Consider the following 20,700-nt stretch of genomic DNA (forward strand, 5'->3'; position numbering starts at 1 on the left):
AATTGTGAAAGACTTGATTCTTCTCAGTGATTCGGTGATTCAAAGCAATCCCAATAGACTTTGGACAGAAAATGCCATCTGTATTCTTAGAAAAAGAAGTAAGGAGATTGAATGTAAATCAGCACGTGCTATGTTCACTTCTTTTTATCTGGGTTGGTTTTTTTTATCTCTTCCATGGTTTTTCCCTTTTGCTCTGATTTTTCTCTCCCAATATGACTCATAAAGCAATGTGTGTTTAAAATAAATAAATAAATAAATAAATTGGTTATCAACTTATAATTGACATGTACAGAGGGAACAGAGAACATCGAGCACAATGAGTGCTTGAAACAATAACCTTGTTAACTCCCAGGGGCACCCCTAATATCACAAAGAGGAGATGGGAGATGTAGTTAGATAAATTCTGGGCACCCAACTCATCAATGGAATGGGAATTAAGATAATGGTAACTCAGAGCTTACATGAGCAATTATAATGAAGTAATTATAATAACTGCCAAAAGAATTCAAAGCATTTTTACAACTGAGAAAAGATGTCTTTTTGCTTGGGCTGGTCTGTCTTTGGCTGAAGTTTTCTCGAGTATAATCATCCTTTATCCATGACCAGAGAGGTGGCAGCTCCTTCACATTCATTCTAGCATCACTTCGGAAAAGCTAATAGCATTCCAAGGTTTTATAGTCACAATCACTCACAGCACCAAAATTGTCCAAATGATAGCAAAGGAATAGGAATAGATACCAGTTAGGAAGCTGATCATGGCTCCAACGCAGTCATCTTTTCACATTTATTTTATGTATCAGAGAATTGTTTTCTCTCAAAAAACAGGAGATGGAAAGATGTGGAAAAAAGGAAGGAGAATTGGAGAATGCATCTTGTGCTTTCTAAGGTAAATCTGGGACCAAGGCCCTCAGCCCTTTAGCAAATGGGATTACAAGGAGAAGTTAGAAATGCAAAAGAAGAAAATAATAGTTGGTTCCAAAGTTCAAAAGTCTTGTACAATCAATGACAGGAAGAGCAGGGAAAGCAAGTAGGAAAAGAATGACAGCATTGTCACTCTTTCAAATTCCCTCTGTCATATCCTTCTTATTTACTCTTTATGAAATCCCAAAGGGATTAGATTGTTCTGGGAATGTTTTAGTGGAGGCTTTCTTCAAAATCGGGCTCACTGGTTCCATTTCTTTGAGCCAGTGATATATTACTTGGCTCTTGTTTTCCCTTCCTCATGCATGGGGGAGGGGACAAAAGGGAAGGATCTAGGAAAAATCTGATAATAGTAGTCATTATAAGCCCCTCACAGCAATATGTCTTGTGCTCCTACCCTTAGCTGCTTACCCACAACCTCAGAAATACCGTTGTGAGTGCATATCAGGTTTTCTATATTTGTCACCCATGTCCGCCCATCCTAAGTACTTTTTTAGCTAGGTCATCTTACCAAGGAATGTTAGAACCAGGGCTTTAATAGTCTATCCTTTATAAGTCAATAAGGGAAAAGAAAAGGAGAGTTCCTCTCTCTTCTTTCCTGTTCTATTTAATTGACAGCTAGCAACTGAAGGAAAGGGAGTTTCATCTTACCCTGATCCCTACAATTTCCTACCCCACCCACGAAAACAACACGAACAACAAAAATCCTCAGAATATCATATATGAAAATTCACAAAACTCACCAATCAAGGTAAGCCCTGGTTGTAACAAGCTCCCTTCTTCATCAATTACCACAGAAATCAATAAAGGTGGCACAGAGAAATATTGACAATATTGTTACCCACCCTTATCCACTTTCATCCCTCAATTCTATCCTCTTGAACTCACTCCATTTTTGACCTAAGCAACATAATCTTTTCTGTTCCACTAAAAGCTCTTGGAAGGGGCATTGACAAGAGAGTGGTCTCCCCTATTTCTCCCCTTAGGAAAAGCAAATCTACCCCAAAATCCATCCACCAAGAACCCAAGACAACTCACTTTAAGCCATATTCTTGGCACAAGGAAAATAAGAGTTCTGGCAGCGAAGAGGGGAATAGTAGGACTGGTAGCTAACAGATCCTGTTATCACTGGCATCAAATCAGCAGGATCTAAGGACAAAATTTAATTCAATTTTTTCCTTTTTATGTGTGTGTAAGCAACATCAGTGCACAATACAACAAAGGTTCAAAACACAGAGGTAGTAATTCTTACTCACCCAAGAAAGGGTGGTTTGGTCCTTGAAATATTAAAAAAAAAAAGAAAGGAAGGAAGGAAGGAAGGAAGGAAGAAAGAAAGAAAAAAGAAAAAACACATCCAGAGCTGGAGAGGAGATCTGGACTGGGAAGGGATAGGAGGAAACATTTACCCTGCCTGAAAACATCTGGATAAATCCCAGGTGCTCAGCTCACTCAGGGATGCATAGCCATGAGTTCCTAGAATCCTAGGATTTTGAACTGGAAGGGAATTTAGGAATCATAGAATCATATGTTTAGAGTTGGAAGGTACTTTAAAGGCAATCTTATCCAACCCCCTCATTTTACAGATGAGGAAACTGAGGCTTAGAGAGTTTAAGTGACTTGCCCAAGATCACACAGGTAGTAAATACTGGAGCTGTCCTTTGCCTCCAAAGCTAACATTCTTTCCACTTCATGACCGATCCCTTCATATATAGATCAGAAAACTGAGGCCCAGAGACACAAAGTGATTTGCCTAAAGTCACAAAGGTAGTAAGTAATTAGTAAAGCTAGGATTTTAACCCAGCTCATCTGACTCCAGATCCAGTGTTTTCTACTCAGTCATGTTCAAGTATGAGTGGAAAGTTGAGGAGAAGGAAGTGAGCAAAGCTCATTGCTTCTTGTCTCTTACCAAGTGGAAAGAATCACCTGGTAAGTGACAAAAATGCACACATACATTACACATACACACATTCACTCACTAACACATCCTATGGCCATCACTTATAAAAATTAAGAGCTAGAAAGGACTTTTGAGGTCACCTAGCTTTCATTTTACAAGTGAGAAAACTGGCCTGAAAGGTTAAGTAGTTTGCCTAAGCTATTACACATGGTAAATGGCAGTGCCAAAATTCAAAGTCATGTTATCTGACTCCAAGGTCAGTGTTCTTTGTACCACATACCTCCCTCTCTGCTTGCAAAAAGTTCATCAGGGAAAGAGAAAAAAACAAAGTGGTTAGGTCCATTACCACTTGTTGGGCATAGGTTATCACTGACCCTAGCATGGGAGAGCCTTATACAGGGAGAACTGTTACTTACTGAGAGCAAGACAAGGGACTGAGTTAGCTAAACCTCAGGTCCCTCTCCTACTGTTTCCCCCTCTGTCTCACCTTCCCCTATAATGACTGTACACATACATAATTTGTATGGGAAATGATGAGGAGCAAGAGGGGGGAAAAGCTCTTCAGCTTATTAGTTGTTCTTTTGTAGGCTTGAGTCTGGGAAGGAGGAGGAAGGATGAATTTGCAATAGATTAAAAGGACCCACTTTCCTCACTGTCTATTGCTCCTTACCCCAGAAAGCAGCTCTCTTACAGGAAAACAGTAACATGGTAGTGGGAAGGTCCTTATAGTAGTTTTCCCTTCCTAAGGATAATCTGATCCAGATCTAGATGAAGGAAAAGTAGAAAGAACAAGTGGGAACATGGGTGAGAAGTAGAAAGTATGAGAAGTCAAGATGTGACTTCTTCCTTAATTTTGGGAGGAGACAACCAGGGTATTGACGTAGCCATGGGGTCCCGTGTCATTCTCTGGGATGCAGTGACCCAACTGAGAACCTCCCTGAGGGGTGGTCGGCGGTGGAGATGGGGGCGGAGCTGGGGGAGGGACTCCGTAGCCTCCTCGGATTCTGTTAGGAGAACCCAGACTCCCTTGGCCCCAACAACCCTCCAGGGCTTCCAATCCCCGGCAACCAAGGAAAAAGAGGTTCTTGAGCATGAACACTGAGAGCGGCTGCTGGTAGCTCACCACCAGAAGGCAGCGCAAGGCCAACAAAGGCACGTCCACCAAGCAGCCAGCCAGCAATCTCAGGAGCCTGCTACAGCCCCCGGCCCCGGATCCCCAGGACGGGGCTCCCGTGGGCGTGGGGGTGTTGAGTTCATAGAGCCAGAGCACTGGAGAAGTGAGCGTCAGGAAGTAGACAGAGATGAGCAGGTAGCGTAGGTGGGAAGGCAGAGGTACCCGGCCTTCTAACATCAATTCCACCAGGGTGAAGCTGTCCAGTAAGTCCAGGCAAGTGCCCAGGAAGCAGCCAGCGGCGCGGTGCTGCTGGGGCTGTAGGAGCAGGGGTCCTGCCGATCCCAGGGGGGCGCCAGCCTCACTGATGGCCCGTACCAAACCGTAGAGCAGGGGCGCAGAGAGCGCCATAGTGAGACGAAAGCCCGTGGTACCGAATGGCGCTCGTAGTTCGATTAGGTCCAGGATGGACGTGCCAAGTATCAAAATCACCTTGGGCGTGAAGGCGATGGAGTAGATCAGCCAGGCCAAATAGGCAAAGGCGAATTCTCCCCCCGAGCCGGCAGAGTCCAAACCATCTCCCAGGCCGCCCCCACCCCCGCGACCCCGCACTTTGCCTCCAGCCCCGGCTCCCACGGCTGCGCCCGATGAAGCGGGCAGGTGGAGAGGTGGGGGTGCCGAGTGGTGGTGGTGCTGGTAATGATTGTGCAAGCTGGCAGCACTTCCTCCTCTTCGGCCCCGGCTGTTCTTAGCGAAAAAAATGGCCCAGCCAACCACGACCACCAGATCCGTGGCGATCCAGGAGCACCAGTACAGATCGGTGACAGTGATGAGGTACAAGTCCAGCAGCCCGCCTTGAGCCAGCAACAGCACCACGGACAGCGCCTGGTAACCCCACTTGCACTCAGAAGTAGGGGCACAACAGCCTCGCCGACCCCTGGACGGGGGCCTGGATGAGTGGCCGCAGCAACAGCAGCAGCAGGCGCAGCAAAAGGAGCCGCTGCCGCCGCTGGGCCCACCGGGGCCCCCGGACGAACGGCCCCCTGGCCCTCCAATGGGTCCCGCTCCACCCCCGCCGGCAAAATCCACTGCGGTCATACTACAAGAGGAGGTGGATGTGGACTTGGAGGAAGAGCAGGAGAAGGAGGCGGTGTGAGCGATCAGTTGAGCGCCTCCTTGAGCAGGGGGCTGCAGGGGGCCAGAAGCTGTGGCGGGCACCAGGGGTTTGCTAATACTGATGCTCTCTTCGTCTTCGTCTTCCCGCTCCACTCCTGTGCTGCTGCTTGGGGAGCCGCCGAAGCTGCCGCCTCCTCTGCCTCGTCTCCTTCCTCCTCCCCTGCTGGGGCTGGTGCTGGTGCTGGTGCTGCTATCCTTAGAGCCCCTCCGGCAGCTGCGGTACGAACCCCCCCGAAAAAAGAACGGCTGCAGCTGGGAAGCGGCTGGGGGCGGTGGAAAGGAGCCGGAGGAAGAGGAGACTGGACTGTGGTTGCGAAGCGCCGAGTGCATTGTCTTCTGAAGAAGTGCTTCTGGGGGGGCTCCCAGCTGCTCCTTCCCCGCCAACCCCTGGGGGCGGCGAGGTGGCCGTGGGAAGCCTTGGCGATCTTCTCCGCTTCCTCCTCCTCAGCTGCTAGGTCTCGTTACTGGACCAGGTGGTTAAGAGATCCGAAGTAGAGCTGCCGGACTGGCAAGCTAAGCCAGAGAGTGGGAGAGAGTGGGAACTGAGGAGACAGACGGTGATGGGCGGGGGTGATGGTGAGGGGGTGTTTGCTAAGAGAAAGCCCGGGAAGGGAGGGAGAAGAGGAAGGGAAGAAGAAAGATAGGCGGAAAGGAAACCAGGACTGGATTCAGTAAGGAAGGAAAATAAAATGGGAAAGAGGAACATAAACCTGGTTTGCTGGATTTATCTTGGGGAAAAAAAGGTTGAAATATAATGGTGAAGATAGGAGCTGAGAAGCTGCCATGAGACCCGAAGTTCTTAGCAAATCTGCTTAATCTCTGCTGGGAAGGACAAAGGAAGGGAACAAGCATAAGGGAAGGGAACAAGCATTTTTAAAACATCTACTATGTGCTGTGTGTTTTTCAAACATCTCTTTCCTCCCAACTCTGTGAGGTAGAAGCTATGATCCCTATTTTACAACTGAGGAAATTGAGGCCATCAGAAGTTACTCTGATGTAAGTTACTCACCTAGAGTCATACTGCTATAAATGCTAAGGATCTTCCCAACTCCCCCGCCAACTCTATCCATTTCACTATCTAGTTACCTCTAAGAGGAGAAAATAGGCCAGAGAGGTAGCTCTTTTGTCTTTGCCAAAATGGAGTTGAAGGGGCTACAAGTGAATTATAGCCTCTCTAATCCTTACTGTCTACCCTGCATTGCCTATCAGGTGAACAAAGCACTATGGCATCAGGTCAGGTTTCTGGATGTGTAGTAAGAACATGGCAATAGAGAAAGGAGAGGAATAAATTCAGTTCAAAAGAGGACATTCTTCAAGGCATTATGCTAAGCAGTAGAGTTCGACAAATATGCAAAAATCCCCACCCTAAAGGTTCTTCCTTACTCTCTGTAGTAGATGCAATGATTTGAAAAGAGTGAGAAAGCAACAAGATCATGTGATGATCAACTGTGATGCACTTGGCTCTATTCAACAATGAGATGATTCAGGGTAATTCCAATAAACTTGTGAAGGACAGAGCCACCTGCATCCAGAGAGAGAACTATGGGAACTGAATGTGAATTACATATTATCAAAGACAATGAAATGTTACTTTAAAAAAAAAAAAGCTTTTTAATAAGGGAAAAATTTGAAGTCATGGAAGGAAAATGACCCTTCTTGATGGGCTCCAGGAAAAAGACCATGTCTCTGACAGTAACCCAGTATCTGACTGAGCCCCAGGGAGAAGCAAGCTGATCCTCTTGAGTTATCTTATACAGACAGAACTATCCTGTATTGACCCCCCACTGGTACTGTATGCAACCTGAAAGATAAATTATAGAATCAACTCCCAAGACTATTTTGTATAAATAGGATGATCAGGATCACCAGTTGATTTACTAATGCACAGAATTAGCATAATTACCACACCTTGCTCTAGGTTCTTTCCCTGATTGTTAAGCTGCACAATAAAGGTTTGCCCCTCGACTTAGAGATGATTTGAGCTTGTGAATTCATTCCTGGATGACTACCCACTTTTGTGACTTGTACTCATCACATCACTAAGTTGGAGATTGGAAGAAAAACATGGGAGGAGAAAGGGAAGGAAAAAGATAAGAATACTCTAGAAACTATAAACAAATTTGAAGCTCTTTGAGAGGGCAATTTGATGCTCTGAGGAGGAAGCACCTATTTTTGTCCTTCAACTGACTTCCAATTAGTGTCAGAGAAAAAAAATCACAACAAAGAAAAGAAAAAGGTGCTCAATTCTTATTGTGTTCATTTTTTCTCTCAAGGAGACTGACCATAGTACTGGAACATAACAGGGTAAAAAAATGCTTTGTGGAAAGCTGATGTCCAAGACAAATTAGGAGATTTTTAAAAAGCACCTATTTGCCTTTGATGAAGTCAAGTGTCCTTACCCAGATGAACTTCATGGATGGAAGAAAAAATGGAAGCTGTAATTGCCGGGCCACTGTAAATGACATGAAAGATCATGGAGAATGATATTCGAATTCTCCTTCCCAAAACTGAAGAGAATTGAATCTGCAAACTATTGGCCAGTGGGTTTGACTTCAATTCCTGTAAAAACAAACAGATAAATGATAGCTAGATAGATAGATAAATAGATAAATTAAATAAAAAGTAATTTGGGAGGAGATCAGCATCAGGATAATGAGAGGCTTCCAGCAGAGGGTGGTGCATTGAAAAAACTCCATCCAGAGTACTGTGTTCAGTTCTGGTATCAGTTTAGAGACAAGTTGGAGACAAATTGCTGAATTCAGGGAACAAAAGCAAGTCAATTTAAATGGAATATTGAGTGTAAAAGCCAGCTATCAAAAATTAATTTTGCAAGATAGACTAGAATCAGATTTGTAAAAATCTGGTCTTAAATATCAAACTGAAGAATGTATTTTTTATCCTACAGAGTATAGGGAGCCCCATAATAATAGTCAGATTAGCATTTTAAGGAGATTTATATGGCAGCTATATAGAGAATGCATTAGGAACCAATTAGGACATTATTATATAATAATAAATAACAAAAGGTGATGAGGGCTTTGGTTAAGATGATAGTACCTTATGAGTGGAAATAAGGGGCCAGATAGTAGAGATGCTATAGGATGAGAGAAACTGATGAGATTTGGGAGATGAGGGAAAATAAAAAGTGTAGGATGACTCCAATGTTGCAACCCAGGTTGACTGGAAAAATGATAGTACTCTCAACAAAAAAAGGGAAGTTTGAAGGAAGGATAAGTTTTGTGATGAGAGGAGGGTGAAACATAAATAATGAATCCTATTCTGAATATAATGAATTTATGATATCAGGATACCCTCTGGGAATTGGGATTGGGACTCAGTAGAGAGAGTCATTCACATAAAGGAATTATAGGAATCTATGAGACAATTTGGTAAGAGGATATAAAGAGAAGACAGTTCTTTGAAATCTGTTTTCCCCCAATCCAGACTACATGTTAGATTCTATCCTACTCTCTTCTCCAAGACAGATCACCTGGCTCCACCCATACTTAGGAAGCAGGACTTCTACAATGGACTAGAAAATGAGATTGTGGGGTAATCAGGTTGGGAAAAGAACCAAGAAAGAGCAGTGTCACAAAAGCTTAGGGAGGAAGCAGTACCCAGTAAAGGGAAGTGGTTAACAATATCAAAAACAATAGAGAGTACAAAATGATACTTCATACACGAAGTATATACTCTTTGGTTCCCAGACTTTAGTGATTTTTCATTGGTGCAGGCATTCATATATAAGCTACCAAAGATTCAAGACTCTCATGGTGGTCCTGAGATCCATCAGTAAAGGCCCTTACATGAAGCATTTCAATGATTGGGGATCAGAGAAAACTGAGATCAGGATTTAGTGAATTAGAGCAATCATCCCAGCCTCAGAACTTGGAAGAAAAAACAGGTGACTAGGTAGTGACTCAGGAAGATATGGAAGTGCTGAAAAAAACCTGAAGCTCTAGGGGCTGCTAGGTGATGCAATGGATAGAGCACCAGCCCTGAAGTCAGGAGGACCTGAATGCAAATGTGATCTCAGACACTTAACTTCCTAGCTGTGTGATCCTGGGCCAGTCACTTAACCCCAATTGCCTCAGCAAAAAAAAAAGAAAAGAAAAGAAAAGAAAAAACCTGAAGGTCCCATATGCAATTAACCTTATTTTTTCTCATTACTAGACAAGTAGAGAGAGTGGAGTAAGAAACACATAGTATTATCTGCCTTAGATCAAGGACTTCTCCTAGAATGGTAATTATCTATACATCTCTCATCTTGAGCTATACTTATTTCCAGCCCTGTTGAAATCAGAAAAGAATGCATGAGATTGGATAACACAAAATGTTATGATAAAGTTCACAGTTTATTAGGTCATCTTCTGCTCTTTATTTTTCCACTCTAATATCCCATCTCCATTCCCTTATTATGTTCCCAACTTTTCTGGTACTTCCTTCAAGCTTTGAATGGTTATGACATGTAATGAGCAAATGGCAAGTAAACACAGACCTACATAAAATGTACCAAGTTCCCTGAGACTTTCTAGATCACACTTATGACCTGTGCCCTAAGTTCCCTGGAAATATTATATCTGGATGGCCACAATCGACATCTGAGGTAATTTCCTTCCCTTCCCTTCCCCTAGAGATAAGTTTTCATAGCTTTACTCCTAGAAAATTAAAAGGAGGAAATGTAAAAATGTTGTCAACAATAGCTGCAGTTTCCCAGACTGGTGTTCTTGATTTGTTGTAGCTCATTTATACCAATGTATGCCATGATTCTATCTACACCCAGTACCCCACTTGATGGTGATTATATGCTTCATTTAAGAATTGGTGGACAAATATCTTGGTTACTGATGCCCATAGTGGCTCAGGTTAAAAAGTCAACCAGTTAGGTAGCACAGTAGATAGAGCACCAGCTCTAAAGTCACCTGACTTCAAAAGAACCTGAGTTCAAATGTGACTTGAAACACTTAACACTTTCCTAGCTGTGTGACCCTGGGCAAGTCACTTAACCCCAATTGCCTCAGGGGGGGGAAAAAGTCAATCAGAGTCAATCTAGTGGTAAACAATCAAGTAGTGGTTAAAAAAGGAGAGCTGTCATGTTAATGAGAATGCTAATAGCTCAACATCATCAGCAATACCACAACCATCACTATCATCATTTCACTCCCCTTCTAGAAGCACAACACCACGCATTTAGCGTAAGTCATTAGGTTGGTCAACAGCTTGCTACTGTTCAAGTTATGAAGCAATATTTCTCAATAGGAGCAACTCAAAAGCAATGCAGCTAAAGTAAAAAGGAAAACTTGATTGGGAAAACAATATTTGCATGAATTATCTCTGATTAATATCTAATATCTATACCATATAAAGAATTAACACAAAGATGAGAACAAGAGAGATAACATGGCATAATGAATAGAGGGCTATCAGGAAACCCAGAGTTCAAATCCTGCTTCTGATGCAATCTGCTTTGTAAACTTGAGAAAATCAAATGTTTAAAAAATTATAATGGTTAACATTTATGTAGCATCTTAAGATTTGCAGGCCACTAGGAACTGGAATCTTAAGTGGATGCCCATAGTTGGAGAATGGCTGAATAAATTATGATATATGAATGCTATGGAATATTATTCATCTATAAGAAATGACCAGCAGGATGATTTTAGAAAGGCCTGGAGAAACTTCTATGAACTGATGCTGAGTGAAAAGAGCAGGACCAGGAGATCATTATATACTTCTACAGCAATACTATATGATGATCAATTCTGATGGACATGGCTCTCTTCAACAATGAGATGAACCAAATCAGTTCCAATTGTTCAATAATGAAGAGAACCAGCTACACCCAGCAAAAGAACTATGGGAAATGAGTGTGAACCACAAAATAGCATTTCTACTCCCTCTGTTTTTGTCCACCTGCATTTTTATTTCCTTCACAGGTTAATTGTACACTATTTCAAAGTCTGATTCCTCTTGTGTAACAAAATAGCTGTGTGAATATGTATACATATATTATATTTAACATATATTTTAACATATTTAACATGTATTGCCATCTGGGGGAGGGGGTGGGAGGAAGCAGGGGAAAAGTTAGAACAAAAGATTTTGCAATTGTCAATGCTGAAAAATTACCCATGCATATATCTTGTAAATAAAAAGCTATAATTAAAAAAAGATTTGCAATCTACTTTACAAATATGATCTAATTTTGTCTTTGAGAGGTAGGACTTATTATTCCCATTATACAGGCAACTCTATGAATTTCAGAGAAGATACAGATCTTCACTAGTAAAGGAGCTACCTCCCTGGAAGCTGCTTACACTGATGAAGTACAGGATTCATAACACATATATGCAAATTACATATATTGCTTATGTGCACGTTGTAATGGAGTTTGTGAGTGCAGGAATGGGTCTGTGGGGGACATCTTGGGAATCAAGTTCCAAAGCTCCCCTGGGAACCTCCAGATACTTCAGGGACATGTGTGACTCAATAATGAAGAACTCTTTACTTTGTAATAACAAGGCTATCTTCCATTTTTCCTTTAGCAGCATAGACATCAGCAGGAGAAGAGCTGGATCAGTTTTAGAAGCAAAGATATTCACTTCCTTCAACTCTTCCATGTTTCAAATAGATCTTCTTCACTATGTTTTCCATAAGAGGAATCGTCCTTTCCCCCACCATTTCAACGTGACAACTACTGCTGTGTGTCATGAGACATGAGCAAAAAAAAAAAAAAAAAAAAAAAAAAAGCTGGATCTAAGTCTTGAGACCACTGACTATATTTTTTTTATATTTTGTGTTTGCTTGAACATAGGTGGCAAAAACTGCAATTCTGAAATGACCACATCCAAAGTTGGAGGCAACTTTGTGCATCTGAGGAATCTGGAAGAGATCCTGGGTTCTTTGGTCAGAGTTTACTATCCACTGAGGGAGATTCTACATCATACAAGATACACTGGCAGGAGAAGGAGCTCAGTCTCTGAATGAGCTTTCCAGAAAACATCTAGATCTAGATCTAGAGGAAACTGGGCACTGTACAGCCAATGTAAAATGTGAAATGCCTACTTAACAGTCTTGCTAAATGCTTTATGCTTTGATATTTAAAAATCTCAGCCTCCCAGGAGAGGAAAGCAATAATTCCAAGTTGATTTATTCCTGTTTTAAACCTTTCCATAAATGTGTGTTTGGGCTGTTGCATGCATTAACCATTTCTTTTGTGAAGGGGAAATAAATAGTTGTCCCATACCTGATTCACATTGTCCATTAACTGCTTTCTACAACTACTTTTGGGGAGATCTTAGAACTAGACCAAACCTAAGCTTTAAATAATTGGGATAGGGATGTAAAGAGTCAAAGAGCATGAGAAAGGGAGTGCAGTTTTTCATATTAGAAGCTAGGTTTACCCAAGAAAGAACCCAGATGATGGGGAACCTTTAGTGGGAAAGGAGAGAAAGCAAAGCTCCATCCTGTCAGGCAAAGCAGTAAATGTTGTTCATATACCTATTCATACATGTGTAGATGCATGCTTATTGATAATTTGCAATTCTTTTGATGATATATATTTTCAAATATATATATATACATATATATACACACATGCATACGTACCAAAATGATATGGAAGACTGCTCCAAGTAATAAGAGAAATATAAATGAAAATAACTATAAGTTTTTGCCTCACTTTACATAAATGAGAAAATGTGATTAAAAACAAGAATCAGAGAGGCTGTGAGAAGGCAGGTATACCAATAGACAGTGGAACTATGAATTAAATCAACTGTTCTGGGAGCTAATTTGAAATTGTGCAGGAAATGTTCTATAAAGTTCTAAATTCTTTTGTAACATTTGACTCAGATAGCCTGTTGGTGAACATACACCTGAAGGAGCTCAAAAACAGAGAGAAAGAGTCCTATGTATAATAAAATATTCACTGCAGCACTTTTTATGATAACAAAGAACTGGAAAAAGTTCCCATCAATTGGAGGACAGTTATACAAATTGGTATATAAACACAATGGAATATAACTGTGGTCTATGTAAAAAAAAAAAACAAAAAAAGCAAAAAAAAACCAATGACAGCTACATGGCACAGTGGATAGAGAACTGGTCCTGGAATCAAGAAGAGTCATCTGAGTTTAAATCTGGCCTCAGACACTTACTATGTGACTCTGGGCAAGTCACCTCATCCTGTTTGCCTCAGTTTCCTCATCTGTAAAATGGGCTGGAGAAGGAAATGACAAAACACTCTAGTATCTTTGCTAACGAAACCTCAAATAGTGTCACAAAGAGTCTGTTGTCACTTGATATAACATAATCTGTGTTCCTAAAAAAAATCATTATGATATATAAAATTATAAAAACAATAAGGCTTATAAGAAAAATGAGGTTAAAAATCTAATATTCAAAAACTTCATAAGTGACATAAAAATATAATAACCTAATAAAAATGGTTTCAAACTTTGAAAATACATATTAAATTGTTAAGAAATACACAAATACTACAAAAAATAATGGTGTTGTCCATGCCTTGGGCTGCCATTCAGCTTGTATCCTGATTGCCATAGGTGAGTTGGCATAGTTCACTATGACTGAGTGGGTGGACTTTGGAGGGCTGCAATTTCAATTCCCAGGTTCAACAGCTGTGGCACAAGGAGAAATGATTGAGTTCCTGGGTTCAGCCCAGTCCTCTTTGGTGAAGAGTCCCTACTATATTAGAAGCTATACCTTAAAAACAGTATTTTACCTTGAAAACAAAAACTACTTTTCTCATAGAAATCAGTGTCAGAGAAGGGTTGCAACTTGTGAATTTTTATGAAATAGTGTAGTTTTCTGTTTAAATATTACACATTAGCATACTTGTGGTATGCTCAAATTATTTCCTGACATATCAATCATGTGTAATAAATTGACATTTTCTTTTTTCTTCTTTTTTTCAGTTAAAAAATAATAGCTTTTTATTTTCAAAATACATGCAAAGATAATTTTCAACATTCACCCTTGCAAAACCTTGTATTCCATATCTTTTTCCCTCCCTCCTTTCCTTCCTCCCTTCCCATTCCTCTAGACAGCAAGCAATCCAATATAGGTTAAACAGGTATAATTCTTCTAAACATATTTCCACATTTATCATGCTGCTCAAGAAAAATCAGATCAAAAAGGGGGGAAAAACAAGCAAACAACAACAACAAAAAAAAAACAAATGAAAATCACTGAATATGATCCACATTCAGTCTCCTTAGTCCTCTCTCTGGATGCAGATATTTCTCTCCAACACAAGTCCACTGGAATTGGCCTGAATCACCTCATTTTTGGAAAGGGCCACGTCCATCAGAATTGATCATCATATAATCTTGTTGTTGCTGTGTAAATGTTTTCTTGGGTCTACTTACTTCACTTAGCATCAGTTCATATAAGTCTCTCCAGGCCTCTCTGAAATCATCCTGCTGGTCATTTCTTATAGAAAAATAATATCCCATAACATTCATGTACCACAGCTTATTTAACCATTCTTCAACTGATGGGCAGCCACTCAATTTCCAGCTCCTTGTCATCACAAAAAGAGCTGCTGCAAATATTTTTGTACATGTGGGTCCCTTTCTCTCCTTTATGATCTCTTTGGGATATAGGCCCAGTGAGACACTGTTGGATCAAAGTTTGATAGTCCTTTGGGCATAGTTCCAAAACGCTCTCCAGAATGGTTGGATCAGTTCACAGTTCCACCAACAATGTATCAGGCCCCAGTTCTCCTACATCCTTTTCAACATTATCTTTTCCTGTTATCTTAGTCAATCTTAAAAGTATAGAGTACCCTAGTGTTTCTTAATTTGCATTTCTCTGATTAATAGTGATTTAAAGCATTTTTTCATATGACTAGAAATGGATTTAATTTCTTCATCTGAAAATTGTCTGTTCGTATCCTTTGATCTTTTCAAATTGTCATTTTCAAAATAAACTTTTTAGCAAAACTGACTATATATGTGTAAACATATACAGTGAAAGAGGAGATGCTGATTCAAAGTTTAAAGAAGTAAAGAATACATCTTTCTCTACACTCCACCCTTGGCTGCGACAAAACCTCTAGATTCAGCTATCTCTCCTTCCTTTTCTCCTCTCTAACTAAACATAGGTTTTTATAAGTATATCCTGGATCATTATACACTTCGACAACGATATTGTATGAGGATGTATTCTGATGGAAGTGGATTTCTATGACAAAGAGACCTAACTGAGTTTCAATGGATAAATGATGGACAGAAACAGCTACACCCAAAGAAGGAACACTGGGAAACGAATGTGAACTATTTGCATTTTTGATTTTCTTCCCGAGTTATTTTTACCTTCTGAATCCAATTCTCCCTGTGCAACAGGAGAACTGTTTGGTTCTGCAAATATGTATTATATCTAGGATATACTGCAACATATTTAACATATATAGGACTGCTTGCCATCTTGGGGGGGGGGTGGAAGGAGGGAGGGGAAAAAAACGAAACATAAGCGAGTGCAAGGGATAATGTTGTAAAAAATTACCCTGGCATGGATTCTGTCAATACAAAGTTATTATTAAATAAAATAAATTTTTTTTAAAAAAGTAAGTATATCCTGGTTTCCTCCATATTTGTCTTATGTGACTCTTTTCAATCCAAACTTTTCATTTTCTCCAAGATTTCTTTTTCTTTTTTTTTCTTTTTTTGTTTTTTCTACTAAGGCAATTGGGATTAAGTGACTTGCCCAGGGTCACACAGCTAGGAAGTGTTAAGGTCTGAAACCAGATTTGAACTCAGGACCTCCTGACTTCAGGGTTGGTATTTGTCCATTGTGCCACCTAGCTGCCCCTTCTCCAAGACTGCTGAATCAAAGGTCAATTTCCTCTCTGCTTTATCTCTATCTTATTTTTATTTTTCTTTGGTATAAGATCACAGGATAGATTATAACAAAGATTAGCTCTGCTTTATTAATGCTAGAACAAGTTCTGGAAGTATTCTCAAAACCCCACTCACACTGGCAGATCTGGTCTCCAGGTGACAGCTGCTATATCTTCCCTTCAGAGTTCTAGGGGCAGCCTTCAGAGTTGAGATGTTTTCTAAGTCTATATAGCTCACAAGCCCAATCAGTATTCTTTCCCCTTCTCCAGTGATAACTCTCAGTGGATATCAAATAGTCAAGCAGATAGTTTGCTTTTAAAAAGAAACATTTAATAATGAGCATAATAACAGTTGGTACAAAACATTCTCCCCAAACTTTGTAATATTTTCTCTGCCATACATATATATATATAGAGAGAGAGAGACAGATAGAAAGAGACAGAGACAGAGACAGACAGGCAGACAGATACAGACAGAGACAGACAGCAGACACAGAGAGACAGAGAGACAGACAGACGGAGACGGAGAGAATGAGAAACAGAGACAGACAGAGAAAGAGAGAGACAGAGAGAGAAAGAGAGACAAAGACAGACAGAGAGACAAAGAGAGAGACAGAGACAGACAGAGATAGAGAGCGAGAGACAGAGACAGAGAGAGACAGAGAGACAGACAGACAGAGACAGAGACAAAGAGACAGAGAGAGACAGAGATGGAGAGAATGAGACAGACAGACAGACAGACAGAGAAAGAGAGAGACCGAGAAAGAGAGACAGAGACAGACAGACAGAGATAGAGAGAGAAAGAGAAAGAAAGACAAAGACAGACAGAGAGACAGAGACAGACAGAGATAGAGAGACAGAGACAGAGAGAGACAGAGAGACAGAGACAGAGACAAAGAGACAGAGAGAGACAGAGATGGAGAGAATGAGAGAGACAGACTGACAGACAGACAGAGAAAGAGAGAGACCGAGAGAGACAGAGACAGACAGACAGACAGAGATAGAGAGAGAAAGAGAGACAGAGATAGACAGAGACAAAGAGACAGAGAGAGAGAGACAAAGACAAAGAGACAGAGAGAGAGACAGAGACAGAGAGACAGAGACAGGGAGAGACAGAGACAGAGAGACAGAGACAGAAAGACAGAGAGAGAGAGAGACAGAGACAGAAAGACAGAGAGAGAGAGAATATCCAGGGCAAAGTTGATTTGATTGCTTGGCTTTAATCCACCTCCAACCTTATACCTTCAAAGGTAAACAGACCATAAAATAAAGTAAGCAAGAGTAGTACCAAGAATATTAGCAAGATCCTGTAACATTCTATATTGTATATAACCTTTTTTTTTTATACACAGAGACAACCAGATTCTGGGTCAGATCTTTGGTTGTGTGATTTAGGCAATCACTTAATTTCCAGTACCTTATCCAGTGCCAGGGCATTATCATTCTCCTAATCACCCAGTCAAAATGACCACACATATCTACTCTATTGCTAAGTCATGTCAAGTCTATCTTTACAATAGTTCTTATATATCCCCTTTCTTTTCCCTGACATTGCTACCACCTTGGTATTGGTCCTCATCACCTCATATTTGGACTATTGCGGCTATAGATCCCCCAAAATTTTTCCTTACCTGACTATAATCTAGCTACACATTGCCTGATACGTGTTCCTAATTCCAAATTGGACCCTGCCTAGAAAAAGGAGTTTAGTGCTTCCCAATTCCCCATGATTTTCCTCCTAGATTATAGCCAATTTTAAGGTCAATACTTGAAAGATGTCTCTGTTGCCCTTTCCCTAGTAGTCTCTATGGCACCTCTCCTGTAATTACATCCTCACTCTGGGTTCTTTTCTAAGCCCAGAGCAATAAAATGAAGCATTCTCATTAGCTGCTGATTGAAGCTGATTCCTCCCAAGAGGCAGCCCCAAACTTAGAGACGGAAGACCACAATTGTAGTTTCATTCTTTACTAACTTAGACAAGTTGCAACTTCTTAATTTCTCTATCTGTAAATAGGAATAACATTTATTATAAAAGTAGCAGATTTCAACAGATTCAGAAAAAGGAAAGGTAGGAGATAGATGGCTTAGTAGATAGAATGCTAGGCCTGGAGTCAGAAAAACCTGAGTTCAAATCCATTGGTATCTTTGTCAAGAAAACCCCAAGGGCACGATGGTCCATGGTATCATGAAGAGTTGGCTACAACTTAGCCACAACAATAAAAGGAATCTATGATTCAAAACTAGATGGAAGAGGTATTGGGAATTAGTCAAAGATAGGAGGAAAGCCCCCCAAAATGAATTTTGATAATACAATCAAAAACTGAATTCTACTAAGGAAAAAATGGATGCCAATTTTCAGAGAAGGGAAGTGAAGAATCTGGACAGAAATGACAAGGTAAAGGAAGGACTTGTGAAATAACTGTGCTTGTATCTTATATGCTTGTATCTTTCCTGCTTCTGCATTGCCACTTAAGTAAAAACTCAGGACTTAGCATGACGAAAAAAGGAATAAGAGGAAATGAAGCCTCTGAATCTCATTCAGAGATGAATCAACAAGCTACCCTAAAGGAGAGATAAACCGCAGCCTATGCTGGACAGTCAGACTCCTACCATCACATTCTTGACCACTATCTCCCCACAGACTCTGATGAAAACATGCTGAACCCAAAAGCTATAGTAATGGTAGTCCCTCAAATAACAAATGAGATATTTGTAAAGCACTTAGTACAGTGCCTGACACAAACAGACATTGTAAAAATTATTTATTTCCTTCTTTCTGTCTTTTCTTTCTTCCAAGATCACAAATCTCCTAAAATTTATCCATGATCTGTGAATACCAGGTTAAAAATGTACCCACTAAGAAAAGGAGTAACAGTTATACCATAACAAGAATATCATAAGTGGATTAGTAATCCATGGAACACAATATAAAAAAGGGAATTAGCAACCAACCCATGTCTATATAAAAATCAACATGATTTTTAAAAAAAAGAGTTCCTAATGAATGCAAGGAAACAAATTTGACTGCATAAATATCAATGGATTTGTGAATATGGCTCCCAACATATATACCTTCTTCTAAAAGAATGGAATAAATAAAAATTAAGCTCAGAAGGTAATAGAGTGTATTAAGAAAATATTCTAATGTGAGGAAGTCCAGAAACCTGAAAGCAGAAAGGTGACAGTGAACATATGGGTAAAGATGAATGGACAAGATAAATTATATTACTGTGGAAGAAAACTACAAATCACCAAGTCCGAAGGTGGAATTTAAATGAGATTAGAAAACAAACCTTATACAGAAGCATAATGTGATGTGATGAAGAAATCCAACTACACAAACCTAGTCTAACAAAAACAAAATAATTGATAAAACTGTAACTTGCTTTAATGAATATTTCATCTTTTGAAAAGTGGAGGAAGCAACAAGATGAATTACTGTTCTTAACTTGATTATGACTAAAAGGAAACTGAGAATTGAAATGACCTGGAAAATCTATTGATTATACTTATTTTAAAGATTTACCCTGGAATCTGTGTGGCCAGCTCAGATATTATTCTTTGCTTAGTTATGGGGTTTTGGGGGGGTTTTGGTTTTTTGTTTTTTAGGATAATGTGGGGTCATTAATGCTGGGTAGTTATAAGTTGTAAGCTGGGTAGAGAAGCATTTATTAGGTATCTGGCACTTAGAAGACACTTAATAAATGCTTGTTTCTTTCTTCCTCCCCCTCCCCACTTATTTCAATCCTCTTTACAACATCCTTTATAAGTAATCTGTACTTAATAAGTGAAAGGGAACCACCACCTATATTACCTGCTCCTTTTGGACAAAACTAATTATTAGGGAGCTTTTCCCCTTTATGTTGAGCAGAAATCTGCCACTCTCTAACTTCTGATTACCATCTAGGTCTAAGCAAACCAAGAATGCTTTTCCTTGACTCTTTCAAAAATTTGAATGTCTTTTTCAAAAACTATCTTATTTCTCACTAAGTTTTTTGTTCCTTAAATCAAATATTTCCAGCTATTTCAACCTGCCCCCGTATGGCATGATTTTTAGCATCTTGATTGGCAACTTCTGAAAGTTTTTCAGTTTGCCAATGAACTTTCTAAAATGTGTTTCCAAGAAGAAATCAAAACCATTTATAGTCATATGAAAAAATGCTACCATCCATTATTATGATTCAAGATTATGTCCAACTCCATGGGTCATAGCATATCGGGTTCTTCTATCCTCTACTATCTCTCAAAGTCTGTCCAAGTTCATATTTATTGTTTCCATGACACCATCTCTTCATCTTATGCTCTGCCTTCCCCTTCTCCTTTTGCCTTCAATTTTTTCCAATATCAGTCTTTTCCAATAAATCCCATTTTCTCATTATGTGTTCAAAATATTTAAGCTTCAGTCTCAGTATTTGACATTTCAGCTAATAGTCTAAATTAATTTTTTTACGTATTTCCTCAGTTGATCTCCTTGATGTCCAAGGGATTCTCAAAAGTCATCTCCAGCATCACACCTTTCTTTATAGTCCAACTCTCACAGTCATAAACTGATGCTGGAAAAACTATAGCTTTGACTACACAAACCTTCATTGGCAAGGTGATATTTCTGCTTTTTAGTAAGCTATCCAGATTTGCCATAGCTTTCCTTCCAAGGAGCAAATATCTCTTAATTTTGTCATTGCAGTCACCATCTGCAATCATTTTTGAACCCAAAAATATAAAATCTGATATAGC

The 20,700-nt window shown here is 40.0% G+C and overlaps 1 protein-coding gene across 1 annotated transcript; it reads right to left on the bottom strand.

Moving 5' to 3' along the window:
- Positions 1-261: 261 nt before the first annotated feature.
- Positions 262-7,157, bottom strand: TMEM121B (transmembrane protein 121B). Its single transcript, XM_052001638.1, has one exon. It carries the CDS (start codon positions 5,433-5,435, stop codon positions 3,666-3,668), a length of 1,770 nt encoding a protein of 589 aa, XP_051857598.1. The 5' UTR covers positions 5,436-7,157; the 3' UTR covers positions 262-3,665.
- Positions 7,158-20,700: the final 13,543 nt, after the last annotated feature.

The sequence above is a fragment of the Antechinus flavipes genome, chromosome 5 (assembly GCF_016432865.1).
Source record: "Antechinus flavipes isolate AdamAnt ecotype Samford, QLD, Australia chromosome 5, AdamAnt_v2, whole genome shotgun sequence".
Lineage (NCBI taxonomy): Eukaryota > Metazoa > Chordata > Mammalia > Dasyuromorphia > Dasyuridae > Antechinus > Antechinus flavipes.

What these genes read in the sequence shown, in the direction of transcription:
- TMEM121B (XM_052001638.1), bottom strand. Translation starts at nt 5,435, where the DNA reads ATGCACTCGGCGCTTCGCAACCACAGTCCAGTCTCCTCTTCCTCCGGC.